Source organism: Eleutherodactylus coqui, chromosome 5 (genome assembly GCF_035609145.1).
Source record: "Eleutherodactylus coqui strain aEleCoq1 chromosome 5, aEleCoq1.hap1, whole genome shotgun sequence".
In the NCBI taxonomy this organism is placed as follows: domain Eukaryota; kingdom Metazoa; phylum Chordata; class Amphibia; order Anura; family Eleutherodactylidae; genus Eleutherodactylus; species Eleutherodactylus coqui.
This window is the reverse complement of record NC_089841.1, coordinates 80,735,217-80,750,115: the sequence shown is the minus strand read 5'-3', so window position 1 is coordinate 80,750,115 and position 14,899 is coordinate 80,735,217. Positions and strand designations below refer to the sequence as shown.

Here is a 14,899-nt window from a genome sequence, read left to right as displayed (position 1 = left end):
GTGTATTCAGCTTCTTTGCTGAAGGTGGTTTCGGAATATTTGGTTTCCTAACATGCTGCAGGGGGTCTGTAAGAGCTTTGTGCCCCGTAGTTTAGTTACATTTTACGGTAAATAAATGCATTACTGATACTTTGCTATTCTTTGGGCAACTCATTTATAGATCAATAAGGAAAGTTATGCTTGACATAATTACCTGCAAAATAATATGGTCAACGAAGTAAAAGGTTTCACATACTGCATTTTTTGGAAAAGCAGTTTTTTGAGCCGTGGTCAGAGGTTAATCCAAAAGGATCGAGAAATATAACAGAATGACTTCCACTCACTGACACATGATTTTCTGTATGGAATTTAGAATTGTGAGGCCTCGGTCAGACGGGCGTTTTTTCGCGCGATTTGCGGATCGCATGACGGATGCGCATCCGCAAATCGTGTGACTGAGGCCGACAATTCGCCGAAAAATCTGCAGCTAGCAGCATTTTTGGCGAAACGGCCCAGCGCTGCCCACAATCCTCTGCCACAGCTGTGCCACAGCTGTGGCAGAGGAGAATGATGTTCGCCCATTGAATTCAATGGAGCCGGCAATACAGCCGACTCCATTGAAAGCAATGGGCTGCCGGCGAGCGCGGGATGAATTTTCGGGAAGGGCTTAAAAATATAAGCCCTTCCCTGAAAACCATCCTAAAATGTGTAAAAATAAAAATAAAAAGTATACTCACCTTTTCCCTGCAGACGGAGTTCAGCCGCATCCAGCCAGCAGTTCCCCTGTCATTCAATACCTGAGAGCTGCCTCTGATTGGTCCCTGTGCTCAGCCAATCAGAGGCAGCACTCACCCATTCATGAATGGGTGAGTGAGAGCTGCCTCTGATTGGTGAGGGCTGTGACCAATCAGAGGCAGCCCATTCAGCAGGTGGGGATTTTAAATCCCCGCCTGCTGAATACTACACAGAGCAGTTCAGGAGAACTGCCGGCCGGCCGCGGCTGAACTCCGTCTGCAGGAAAAGGTCTATATACTTTTTTTTTTTATTTTTACACTTTTTAGGATGGTTTTCAAGGAAGGGCTTATATTTTTAAGCCCTTCCTGAAAATTCATGCCGTGCTCGCCGGCAGCCCATTGCTTTCAATGGAATCGGCTGTATTGCTGGCTCCATTGAATTCAATGGGCGAATATCGTTCTTCTCTGCTACAGCTGTTACAGCTATGGCAGAGGAGAATGATCTTTATAGTATTTGTTCTCAATGGGGTCGGCGCTGCTGCTGCCGGGCCCATTGAGCGCATATATAGAACACAAGGAATCGCAGAACGCAGATAGGTGCGTTCTGCGATTCGTTGTGTCCTATAATTTATTGCACATCTGCATAAAAAGCGGACATGTGACCGATCCCATTGCGAAGCATTGGGTCTATATATGCGTAGATCGCATGCGCAAATCGTGTGAAGAAACGCCCGTCTGACCGAGGCCTGACTCTAGAGTGCAGCATAAAATCATGTGACGAGCTTATGTGGACCCGTTTCAGTGTGAATCCACATTACAATGGAAAATCAAGCGATCTGAGCGATTTAAATCGTTCATCAGTGCTAGACTAACCAGGGCCAGTATTTCATACACTGTCAACCTTGGATGGCTTTCTTGTGCAACGGTGTGGGGGGTATATCGGTGTGATCGAGGAAAAACCTCCAGCAAGCAACTCATTGACAAAAGGGATCAGAGGAGGATGTCATACACAGTCCAGCAAACCACAGTTGAATATAATGTTGGTGCTTGAACTAACAACTTGCACTCCTTAGCACAGATGGGCTATAACAGCAGAGGACCAGTTTCATTGACATTGCTGTCTAAGAGAAACAGAAAGACAAGACTGCAGTGAGCAAAAGAGTTCAAAAATTGAATTACTGGGCAGGGAAAAAACATCTCCTGGTCAGATGAATCCAGATTTATGTTGCAAAATGCTGAAGGGAAGGTCAAATTCTGGTACAAGCACTATGATGAATTGCTTTAGTTCTGAAGGCCAGACGTCCAATGCACTGCTAAACAGTAAGAGATAGGGGTCTCTTAATGAGTGGCTATTCAGTGTATAGGTATCGTTTCGGCTAGACCCACATCTGGCTTTGGCTCAAAAAACTACATCAAAAACTGCAGAGGCATTTTTTTTTAAATGCTATATGTGAAACTGTGAGGGTGGAGCTCAGTTTATTACAGTGTTATGCTACAAAATTGGATGTGTTATTGCATACTTCAAAATGATGTTATGCCCGTGCCTTTAAGAGTATGGAGACGAGGGTGTAACCAGGTGTGGCGAGTGCAACCCTAGTCTGGTTACCGGGATAGGAGCAGTGTGGTGTGAGCTGCTGAAGAGTGAAGACTAGACATGAGCGAGCGTACTTGCTAAGGCAAATTACTCGAGCAAATATTGCCATCTCTCTCACCCACCTCCCCCCCCCCCCCACCCACATGCTCACCCCTGCCGGCCCCCGAATCTTTTGGCACAAGCGGGCATGTACTCGAAAATGGCAATACTCGCTCGAGTAATTTGCCTTAGCGAGTACGCTCGCTCATCTCTAGTGAAGACACAAGAAACATGCCTCTGTAGCTGAACCTTATGGAACTGCCAGGGCAGATGCCCAATGGGCAGACAAACTCGTAAGCCTTAACTATGCTGCATATAAGGGGAGCGGACGGTCACCACAGTATATTTACTCTTGAGTACCTGTAGCCTCTTCACAAGTCTATAGTCTAAGGTTTTTGGACCCTGTGAGTAGACCCAGGAACAGGGTAAAGCACGACTAAAACATGATTTTATGTGGCCAAAACAAGGTCATGAGAACTTGTTGAGCCCAAGACACTTATATGCAGATAAGTCCAGTATGACTACGATAATGAATCAGGCCCTGGTTCAAACTGACGTCTCAATCCCGATAATGGAAGCAAGCCACCTTGAGTTGCCAGCCTAACCTCCCTTGGTGGAGAAGGTGAAGCCCAAGCCTACCACTAGGCCAAACCTTACAAAACTACCCTTGAAGTTTTTTTTTTTCTCAAAAATAGCCTTACTCTTAGCAATGGGCTTTGTCTACTATTAAAACTCAGGCACTTGACCCTTCTATTATACAAAAATTAAAACGCATCTAATGTATACACAGAAAGCATCCATAGCGTGTGTTTCCTGCGCACATCAATTCTGTGCATTAGTACAGTGTCTTCAGCAAACAGTTTCACTGCAAGTGGTGCTGTGTGTCGGACACCCACCAATCTGCTACCAATGACCTGGGGATAGTTTATCAATAGCGTCAATCTGAAAAACCCCTTTTAAAGGATTCCAGGGTGACCACCCTGATGGCAACCATATTCCCACAAGAAGCTATGGTACGGTATATTGAATTTTTAATAACTTGATGGAAAAGGACAACTTGGGCTTTTGGGTCATTCTAGGGGAAACTTTCTGTACATATGAACTATGTTCAGAATTTGGAACTGTAATTACAATTTTGCAGAGAGAGCAGATTTCCAGAACACGGCTGAGAATCGAGCATTAATCAGTTAACTGAGGTTTTCTACATAAATGACAACATTATTCAAAGTGACATTTAGGTATTAATTAAAGATGCAGTATTTTGGTTAAAGTGATATTGAAGAACTTGGAAATTACTGTCACCAGGATTTCAAACATGCTAATCAAGAAAGTGTACATAATGAGAAGACGTCTCCTGACTCCTGATGAAATATTAATAGCAAAAGTCTCTCAAAAAACATGTCTCAAGATACGGGGCTGGTAAGAAAACCAAAAGGAAGACTTAATTGAGGAATTTATGTTGCGTTATGGAGGACCAAGGCAGATCCCCTTTAGAATATTTTTTGGAATGTTTTTCTATTTCTGTCTTTATATATATAAATAGTGAAACCTAGGGGCTGGATTATAGCATACTTAAAGGGTCCACATTTAGAGATATGCACCACCTTATCACGCATCTCAGTTGGTCTACCCTAACTTCGTTTTAAGAAGGTTTTCTCAAAGTAAGGTAACACTTGTGATATAAGTTGAGCCATTATTTGGGTTATTTGGGGGGGGGGGGTTAATGTTTCTCCTTGTGGAGGCAATGTTCCTTGGGAAAAAGGGTATGCAAATAAGCCATAATGAAGAATTTTGATTCATGGTTAAAATTGTATTTTTAACCGCCTTTGTCTTTCATCATTCCTTCTTTTTATGATATGTGTTTGCTATACATTTTAGGTCTTGATCCTGATTCCCAGGTATATCAGACATACAGCTTGATATACCTGGGAATCAACAGATTCCTTAAAAAGAGTTGTCCAAGACTCTGAGCAGTTTTTCTGTTGATGACCTATTCTCAGGATATTGTAGGTCATCAATAGTTGATCAATGGGGGTCTACTAATTGGGATCCCAATCTATCAGCAAGTCCTCAGGCCTTTTGTGAGTGTGTACATCACTTGAAGCAGATAGTGCTGTGAACTTTGCAGTGGCCTAGTCTGGTTATAGGATAGGTAATAAAAGTCAGCTTTTGAGAATGTCCCTATAATACTACTTGTGTTTTTCTATGTTTCAGAAGAACATTTGAGCCACCTCTGGCATCAGGGCACTGATGCCACTGCCATCCCCCTCCTCCCATATAGCTGCATTCTAGGCAGGGCAATGGCAGAAGAACACTCTATATGAATAAATACTAAATAGGTAATAATATTAATAGCATAAATATAATGATTGTACCAACTATTGTAGGGCACTTTTACCATATATACCACTTAAACTAAATAATAAATAGCTTACATATCTGTTTAATGTCTCGTTGGTGACAGAAGATGAGGTTGTCAATAAAAATCAGAGCACCAACGCATCCTAGCTACATTCTACCAACTCCTGACTTCTTGCCAGTTGCTTGACAACTGGTTGATTGCAATCTCGTCTTCCTTAGCTTTCTCATTTTGCATGAACTACTTGATTCTTCTTGACAGGCCTGAATGATCTATGCCCAATCTCTCTGCTGTTATTTGCCACTGCATTCAAGAGTTATCACTGAAGATCTTATGGTAGTCAGCCTTCTGGAGGCTCATCTGAAAGCGAGCGAGGTCGAAGCTTTACCGTATAATAATCTGATAGCATCTTAAAGTGAAGCTACCTTCTTGGAAGAATTTAAAGGTTGTATAAAGGAAATTACATCAATACGAGCACACTCAAATATTATTGGAATCACTTGGCAATGCAGAGGCTGACATTCATAGATATGAGAGTGTGTAATATTGGGGCAAACTTTCTAATGTGCAGGATAGATTGATGCTTGCTGTATGCAAACTCCCTGTCATTGGAGAAGCACTTCCAACAATGAGTAACCAATAAGTAAAGATTAAGAAGGGACTGATAGAGAAAAATAGATAGTGTATTGTAATGTCACAAATGGATTGCCATTTAACACAACTGTCAAGTCTACTTAAAATGGGCTTCCCATGGGGTCTACTAAGTACTGGTGGGGGTTTAATAATAGAATAGATAGTAATCTCTTCTATGTTCCATCATGGCTCCGCTCCAGCTTCTGGCTTCAGATTGGAGCCAGCGGAGAGGCAGTAAGTGCTTCATTCATATACACTGTCTATAGGTATAGGTACAATGCTCACGCAATCAGCAACAAAAGCCACCCATAATACATATGGATTAATAAACACATTCTTTGTGGTTCTGCTGTGGATTTGCAGTGAAATCTATAGTGGATTTTGTCCGCAACATCCAAACTTACACTAATAATTTCATAGATCCATAAGGCATATCAGCAGTCCTACATACCAGTGGCAGTACGGTTCGATATAACTATGGTACATGTGCCAAATGACAAACTAAATGTCATAGCTCTGCCATTGCTGACATGTATCGGGCACATGCGCAGGTCTCGGATGACATCACATCATTAGCGCTGGACCACATGATGCGCCTGACAGTACATGCACAGTCTCAATCAGGGACAAACAACACTCTTCTGTTGTTAGACTGTCTATTAGCTCATTAAACCCGTCCATAGCTTGCTTAGGGCATTTAGAGTAGCTCCTCTTTACACAAGATGCCAGTAATACATTTGTATAATGGGCCCACTCAGTGGCTTGGAGTATTTGTCTAAGTACATCTGGGTGTTACTTTGACTGTGTTATATTTTGTACTTTGGTCTTCATACGAGGACTTTCTGCTTATCCTACTGGTACTAACTTTAATCCTTATCTAGCTTTTGCTTTCTGGGTGTTTACCCGTCCTGTTCTGCCCTGTCCCTGAGTATTTCCTCTCTGCCACATTTCATCTAGGGACAGATAGGGAAACTATATAGGTTCTAGACACAGGGTTGTCCTTATGAATATACTGTATGTGCCATAGGCAGGTCCAGTTGGACCTATGTATCTACTATTGTCTGTTGTTGTATCTCTACATCTATCCACTCAGTTATCCCCCTGTGTTCTACACATCACCCAGCCTGCACTACTCCTCTGTGTCTGTTAGTCGGTTTTATAGTCCGGACTGGTCGGACGTAGGGTTGCCACTTTTGTCATAAAAAAATACCTGGCAACTACATTTGACAGCCTTAGCTATGACACTTTTCTAAATAACATGTTGGTGAGTGAAAAGTTATACTGTTTAAAAAAGAGAATAGATAGATATGGGATAGATAGATAGATAGATAGATAGACAGACAGAGACAGATAGATAGATAGATAGATAGATAGATATGGGATAGATATGGGATAGATAGATAGATAGATAGATATGGGATAGATATGGGATAGATAGATAGATAGATATTGGATAGATAGATAGATAGATATGGGATAGATAGATAGATAGATATGGGATAGATAGATAGATATATAGATAGATGGATAGATATGAGATAGATATGGGATATATAGATAGATAGATATGGGATAGATAGATAGATAGATAGATAGATAGATAGATAGATAGATAGATATGAGATAGATAGATAGATAGATATGAGATAGACAGATAGATAGATATATATGGGTTAGATAGATAGATATGAGATAGATAGATATGAGATAGATAGATAGATATGGGATATATAGATAGATATGAGATAGATAGATAGATAAGATAGATAGATATGGGATAGATAGATACTTGTAACGTCACATTATAAAAATAGTTTTATTGAGGGCATAATGAAGAAAGTGAATTCTTAGCCTGAAGTCAAATATAATCTGCAGCCCACATCTGTATCTACCCCCGTTAAAACACAACACATTAACATCTTCTCCCATAGGGTTCAATGACTTTGACAGTGTAAAGTGCAAGAGCAGCAAAAAGGCGAGAGCGGTGCAACAGATTACTTGGAGAAGCTGAACAGCAGATGAAAAGACCAATCTCTTGACATTACAGTTATATTTGGACACTTATATACCCTTGATATTATAGATATTATGGCATATACATCTATAAGCTGGTTGCCTCATTATGAAATGAATTCAGGTTGCTATCCAGAGAACAGTGTTTCCTGAATCCTTAAAAGTAGGAAATGAGTCAGAGGACAGTATGAAACATATCATTATACCCTTAGGGTACTCTTATTTGAGATGATGGTCACCTGAAAGATCGCTCAAAAGAGTGATGATGGGACCTAACAGGGTAAGCGAGTGAGAATCGCTCACTTGTCGGAGTCACTTGGTTTTCATCTATGAATGACTCCCTGTTTACTCTGAATGGAGGCGGCTAAAAGAGATCTCTGGTGTATTCCACCTAGAATTGTGATGAAATAACATCATAAGCTATACTAATCAATTTTATCAACCATCGCTTCCAGTGCCACTCTGTTCCTTCCCACCAGGTTTTGTTTACTTGGCTGCAGCAATGACGTGTCCACATATCAAATACGAGCGCTGCAACCAGTCATTAACCTCAGTGGTATACGGCATCAGACCAGTGATTGGCTGTAGTGGTAGCATAAATTATACAGGCCTGCATCCCTATCACTCTGCCAAGAATTATTATAGCCACTCTCACAAATCCCCCAATCATCTGCTCATCCTCACTACCCTACTACTCCACTGCTGGGGACATATCTCCCAACCCTATCCCACCCCATATTGCTCCCTACTAAAATCTTCCCACTATCATACCAAACCAGCCCCTAGCCCAAGCATTAGCCCCGCACCCCCCTCCCCACCTTGTTCAAATGCACCCTATGGTAATCCCAGAACATGTGCAACAAACCCACTTCTACCCATGACCTCTTTACCACCAAATGTTTCAACCTGCTCGCTCTCACCGAAACATGGATACAACAGTCTGATTCTAGATCCCCCGCTGTATTGTCCTATGATGGCCTGCAGTTCTCCTACACCCCCAGATCAGACGACAGGTGTGCTGGCGGAGTAGCCTGTCTCTCAATCTGCCTCCCAGCTTTTAAAGCTCACCTCCTTCCTCGGCCTATGACAACTCTCAGACTCCCCAACAGTCTCAACTCAGTTTTCCGCCGTCTCTGCTCTGCCGCTCACTTTGCAAATTCCCCCTCCCACTCTTGGAGGATCACAACCTCCTCTCTTTCTCTATCAGGCACCCCAGCATCTCCCCAGAACCTCCCACTTACCGCACATCTAGGAACCTTCAGATTGCCTGCACCCAACAGTATTTCGAGACCTTACAGTCCTCCCTGTCCCCCATCTCTCCCCCCTCATGCCCCAATCTGTTTGCGAACAGTACTCCATCACCCTCAGACATGCCCTAAAAGAAGCGGCACCCCCCGTGCCCACCACAGACCACAGCAACCCTGGCTCACGCCACAATTGCACTTTATCCGGCGGTGTTCTAGGTGTGCTGAACAGCTGTGGAGAAAGTTAAAACAGCCTGCAGACTTTCTCCACTTCAAATTCATGCTCAGAACCTACAACCTCGCCGACCACCATGCCAAACAAACTTACTTCACCTCCCTCATCTCCTCACTATCCCATAACCCCAAACAACTCTTTGACACATTCCACTCCCTCCTCAGTCCCAAAGAACAGGCCCCCATGATGGATCTCAGTGCTGCAGAGCTAATCGCCCATTTAAAAATAGAAAACATCCGAAAATAAATCTCCAAAAACTGCACAGCTAGCCCCGATCCTGGTCTCTTCAGCACTGCCTCCATCACTCACTCACTTTCTATACTAGAACCAACGACAGAGGAAGAAGTCTCCAGTCTACTTTCCACTGCTCGCCCCACCGCCTCTGCTAGCAAACTTCTTCCCTCACACCTCCTCCGGTCCCTCTCCCCGGCTGTCATTACCCACCTCACCACCATCTTCAACCTCTCCTTGACCTCTGGTATTTTCCCCTCCTCTTTCCAACACTCTATCATATCTCCTCTGCTAAAAAAATGACCCTTGACTCAACCGTAGCTGTCAATTACCCACCCATCTCAAATCTCCCCTTAATCTCCAAATTACTAGAACGCCTGGTTTATTCCCGCCTCACACGCTTTCTTTCTGATAACTTTCTGCTTGACCCCCTACATTCCGGCTTCCACCTCCTCCACTCGACCGAAAACACCCTCAGAAAAATATCAAGAGACCTGGTTTTCCTCCTATCTCCCTGACCGCTCTTTTAGCATCTCCTTCGCTGGCTCTATCTCCTCTCCACTTTCTCTCGCTGTTGGGGTCCCCCAGGGCTTGGTCCACAGCCCCCTTCTCTTCTCTATTTACATAGCCCCAATTGGACAAACCAACTGCAAATTCAGGCTCCAATATCATCTCTACGCTGACGACACCCAGTTATACACCTCTTTCCCTGACATCTTAGCACCATTCCTCCAAAATATCACCAACTGTCTGCTGTCTCTAAAACCATGTCCTCCCTCTTCCTCAAACTTAACCTCTCAAAAACTGACCTTCTCGTCTTTTCACCTTCCAGCCGACCTCCCTATGATATCTCCATCTCAGTATCCAGTACATCATAAGCCCCAGACAGCACGCCTGCTGCCTAGAGGTCACACTAGATTCTTACCTCTCCTTTACCCCCTACATCCAATCTCTGGCCCGAACCTGCCATCTGCACCTCAGAAATATTGCTAAAATTCATCCGTTTCTCACCTCGGACACTCTAAAGACACTCGTTGTTTCCATTTCCAACTTGACTACTGCAACTCGCTGCACATCGGCCTTCCCACACCAGACTCTCCCCTCTCAAATCCATACTAAATGTGGCAGACAGGCTCTTCTTCCTATACAGCCGTTTCTCAGAAGCCTCTGCAATATGCCAATCGCTGCACTGGCTGCCCATCCATTACAGAACTACTCATCACCCTCACCCACAAAGCTCTCCATGGTGCCACACCACCGTACATCGTCTCCCTCCTGTCCTTACACCACCCAGCCTGCACACTCCAGTCAGGCAACACATTGAGATTAAACGCCCCTCTAATACTATCCTCACATGCTCCCCTCCAGGACCTCTCTAGAGCAGCACCGATCCTCTGGAATGCTCTACCACAAAACATCCGAACAATCCCTGACACATGGAGCTTCAGATGCGCCCTAAAAATGCACCTCTTCAGGGAGGCATTCCAAATCTCCTGATCTAATCCCCCACAACATGCCCCCTGCTCCTCCCTATGGCTCCCCACACCTTCCACTTTACCTATCGTACACATTTTCTGCCCCTGTACCTCCTTATCACCCCCATTTTTTTTCTTAATAATTAAATACCACACATAATCTTTGTACTGTTTGTGTTCCTCGGTGCTACCACAGGTAAATTGGCTCGTTGGGGGGTTTTTTGCCTTCCTCTGGACCAACAAGGAAGAGGGAGTTGAAACAAGTTGAATTAGAAGGACATTATCTCCAAATAATTGTATACCACTTGTAATTGTCGTATTGTTTGTGTCCTCTTGTGCCTTGAAAGTGCTGCGGAGTAAGTTGGTGCTATGCAATAAAGATTATTATTATCACTGCAGCAAAGTATACAAAGCATGATTAAAGGGGTGTACAATTTTTTTTATCAGAATTCCGGATTATCAGAATATCTTGGAAAACCCTTTAAGGAAAATAAATGAAAGGGCTTATCTGATTTAGAAAACTCATTTCAGTACCTTCATCTATTACAGCAGTGAGCCACTACATCGTGCATCTGCCAATCTGGATGACCTGGTGTGACCTTGTAGTACATAGAAGCTCATTGGTTTTAGTGGGATCTGGGTAATACTTAATTTCCCCTGTGGTGGCGCTGCAGGAAAATTTAACACTTGCTACTTGATTTACTCAACATATTTTTAAGGAATGTTCACACGGGGTGGATTTGCTGCGGAGAATCCACAGCAGATATTCTGCAGAAGACCTGCAGCTGAAATTCTTCATCAAAACCCACACTATTTGATGCGGATTTTGACAGTTTTCAATATGGATTTTGGTATGGAATTCATTGAAAAGAGGTGGATTCCGCAGAGAAAACAAAGCTAGAATAAAATTAAAATTCTGCACCACATGTCAATTTCCGCACAGGTTTGGTGGGTTTTCTTTTCGCAGTGCCTGGACGAGATTTTGAAAATCTCATCCACTTTGCTGCTACTGTAACTGCCACAAATTTTCCATGCAAAGGGTCCGCACTGAAAATCTGCAGCAAATCCACCCCATGTGACCATGCCCTTAGAGTGGATCACTTGGTATCCCAAAAGTAAGGCCCACCTATTTTGAGAGACTCTTCCAACAAGAAGGGATTGTCCAAAGTGACTTCCAGTTTAACCCATCTCTCATTTTGGAGCTGATGAGAATGGAACATGTGTGAGTTAGGTGTAACTATATTGACACCAGTAATTTCAGTTTTAAGTGGAGATAGACTTTAAGGTTATGGGCACATGGCAGATTCCGCTTCAAAGTGTGCATATTTCAGAGTCAATTTCAAATCCATGTTGTGAAATTAAAAGAAGTGACGTCATTTCTTGATGCGGAATCTGCATCTGGACATACACAAGCAGATTTGTCTCATTGAACTGGGATAAATCCGCATGCAGATATACAGCAAATACATATGTGAATCCCTTGCATGAAATCTATGGTTCAGTCGATGCAGAATGCGCCCATGTGCAACCTAAATGGGTTGTTCAGTTTAGAAAACCTATTTTCAGAAAGCCTATTAAGGAATTTGGTGTTAATTTGGGGGGTGGTCCCATGTTCAGGTTCCTTATTTCTTGGCCAGGCAGAAGAGCTGGAAAAGATTATCTAGTGCTGTTCTTCCTGCACTACACAGACAACCAATTAATTTCAATGGGCACTGTGTAATGCCTAATTTCCCCTGTGGTGGTGCTGCAGGGAAATTGAGCATTTACTGCCAGGTTTCTTTAGAGATAACAGCTGATCGCTGGTGGTCCTGGGAGGGGTATGCTGTGTGATTAGCTTTTCATCAAGGGATCCCTCTAATGAGTAGGAATAGTCCAGAATAGACAACTATTTACAGGTGATAGATAGTTGTGAGATAGATAGATAGATAGATAGATAGATAGATAGATAGATAGATAGATAGATATGAGATAGATGGATAGAGAGATATAGAGATAGATAGATATGAGATAGATAGATATGAGATAGATAGATAGATAGATAGATATGAGATAGATAGATAGATGTGAGATAGATAGATAGATATGCGATAGATAGATAGATAGATAGATAGATAGATAGATAGATAGATATGAGATAGATAGAGTCAACAATTGTCATTGATCAGCCTTCAGCTACATACTGTCATTCACTCATCACAGACGTTAAACTCACTCCACTCATTATTATGCTGGTGACTCTATAATGCAGTACATTTAATAGAGTATATAAATATGACAAAAACATGTAGCTAAAATCTAGCCTACAATAAGCAAATCGTGCTAGTAAAATCAATACTGACAATCAGACTCATTTAATTTTATATATATATATATATATATATATAGTAAAACATATATAATATGTGTGTATATATATATGTGTGTGTATGTGTATATTTACACAATTATATAAAAATAAACATATAATATGAAATATGTATAAATATGTCTACAATTAGAAACATATAATATAACATGTCTAAATATATATACAGAATTAATTTTAACTACATAGAATATCTCATTAGTGCAGAAGAAGGACCTCAATCATGCCTAACTCATAATGCCATTCAGTCAACAATTATAGACAAAAACCTAATGTACAGACATAGTAGAGCTGAAATGGTTATTAGACTGTTCTTTTTATGTGTAGGGTTAGCTTTGTGTCAAAAAAACCCCCAGAAATCACAATAGGACAATGAATGCTACCAATAACAAACTCAGCTCTGCTACATCGCTTACAGGTTATTATGTTTTTTTACAGCTCTGCTGAACAATTTTGCAGACAATCACAAGCCTGCTCCATGTTATGCTGTAAAGTAAGTACAGTAGCTAGTCCAGTTTCTATGCTGTTATAAAGGCTACATTTGCAAAATATTTACAGCACTTGATCATTTTCCCCCCATTGGGATTTTGCAAGCCAGGAGTATATGCAAGGTAAAATATAGCAATATCTAATTGTAATCCAGCCAGTTGTATTAGCAGCATATAAAGTGTTCATCCACTGTGGTGTAATATATGTGATGAGAGTATTAGAGGAGCAGCACAGCACACACTCTACTCCATAGGACTGAGCACTTGGCTATGGAGATGGCATTGTCTCACCAACCTGCATAGGAGCTTCGTGTCTCATTCTGCTTGAGGATCTCCCTTTGCCTTCTTAAAAGCTTTGACCCAAGTGGAGAAATGCCCCTTGTCCACTGCACCCAGATGCAGCCACCCTGCTGAATGCTCTGCTTCCTGAAGATCAGCACCAGGAGCTGTCCACTGCCTTCATGTACTCCTTGCTTCTCAACTGCCTCCTCTGGATATTGTAGTCCTGGATCTTGCTATATTCTCTAACACATCAATGTTGCATATGCTAGGATGTAAACTACACTTCCCACAATGCAACATTGCACAGCTTCCATCTGGCAGCCTTTTCTACAATAGTCCTGGTCTGCACTGGGAAAGTGATTGCTCCTGTAATGATGGAGTAAGGATGATGGGGGTATTATTTCTATTATTGCATCCACTCTCTGCCTCTGCAATTAGTATTAATGCATCAATGTAATTCATAAAGGTTACATACCTTGCCATACAACTCCATGTAATTGTGCCAGACTCCTCTGTGTGACTGGCTGCAGTCTGCTTAGGTTTTAGTGTATTTGCAGACTATGAATGGGAAGGTGGCGTCTGCTTCGCAGCATATATCATCATCAGTGCATCAAGCAGCTGGAGAGGAGAGGGCTGTATGCTGTGCAGATCAGGGCAGGAAGGACAAAGGCAGCAGCAGAGCTTGTAGCAACCACAGGAAGTGTCTAGTTACAAGGCAAACATACAACTAGTTAATTACCTCTATGTCCTCAGCAGCAGGAGAGGATATATACTCCCCTCCAGTGCCATCAGCAAGTAATGAGTAACCAGTGACAATAGATGTGGGGTGCATTGTTCATACACATCTACAGCATGTAATTGCCTTGTGGAATCTTTCAATTGTGTAGCAAAACCATAAGTGACTGTGCCTCCCAGATGGAAAGTCATAATAACCTATCAATGCACTATGCTTGAGACCTCCACTTAAAGGGAAACTGTCATCAGGACATCCTGCATTTAGATTAAGGCATTTTGCACTTGCACTGGCTTCCAAAAGGACCAATTAGGTTAGGAAAGTGAGCAGAAGAGCAAATCCCCCTCCACCCTGACTTCTTAAGGGACTTGACTCTTCCTGTTTCCAAGGTGTCAGGGCTGTGAAGAAGGGATTCATATGACTCCGCTCAGCTCTGCTGGGTGACTGATTGGGCTCATGGGGGAAACTTAACAATTTTTTAGCTCCTGATTGACA

At 42.4% G+C, this 14,899-nt stretch overlaps 1 protein-coding gene across 2 annotated transcripts in view; it reads right to left on the bottom strand.

Moving 5' to 3' along the window:
* RAB3C (RAB3C, member RAS oncogene family) overlaps positions 1 to 14,327 on the bottom strand; it is a 161,706-nt gene extending 147,379 nt beyond the window's left edge. The window contains exon 1 of one of the 2 annotated variants that reach the window (XM_066602772.1): positions 14,147 to 14,327. In XM_066602772.1, the coding sequence (XP_066458869.1) occupies positions 14,147 to 14,164 (18 nt within the window). In that variant the 5' untranslated portion in view covers positions 14,165 to 14,327. Of the gene's footprint in view, positions 1 to 13,684; positions 13,933 to 14,146 lie in introns of those variants that run through there. The other variant, XM_066602770.1, reaches the window with a different exon arrangement.
* Positions 14,328 to 14,899: the final 572 nt, after the last annotated feature.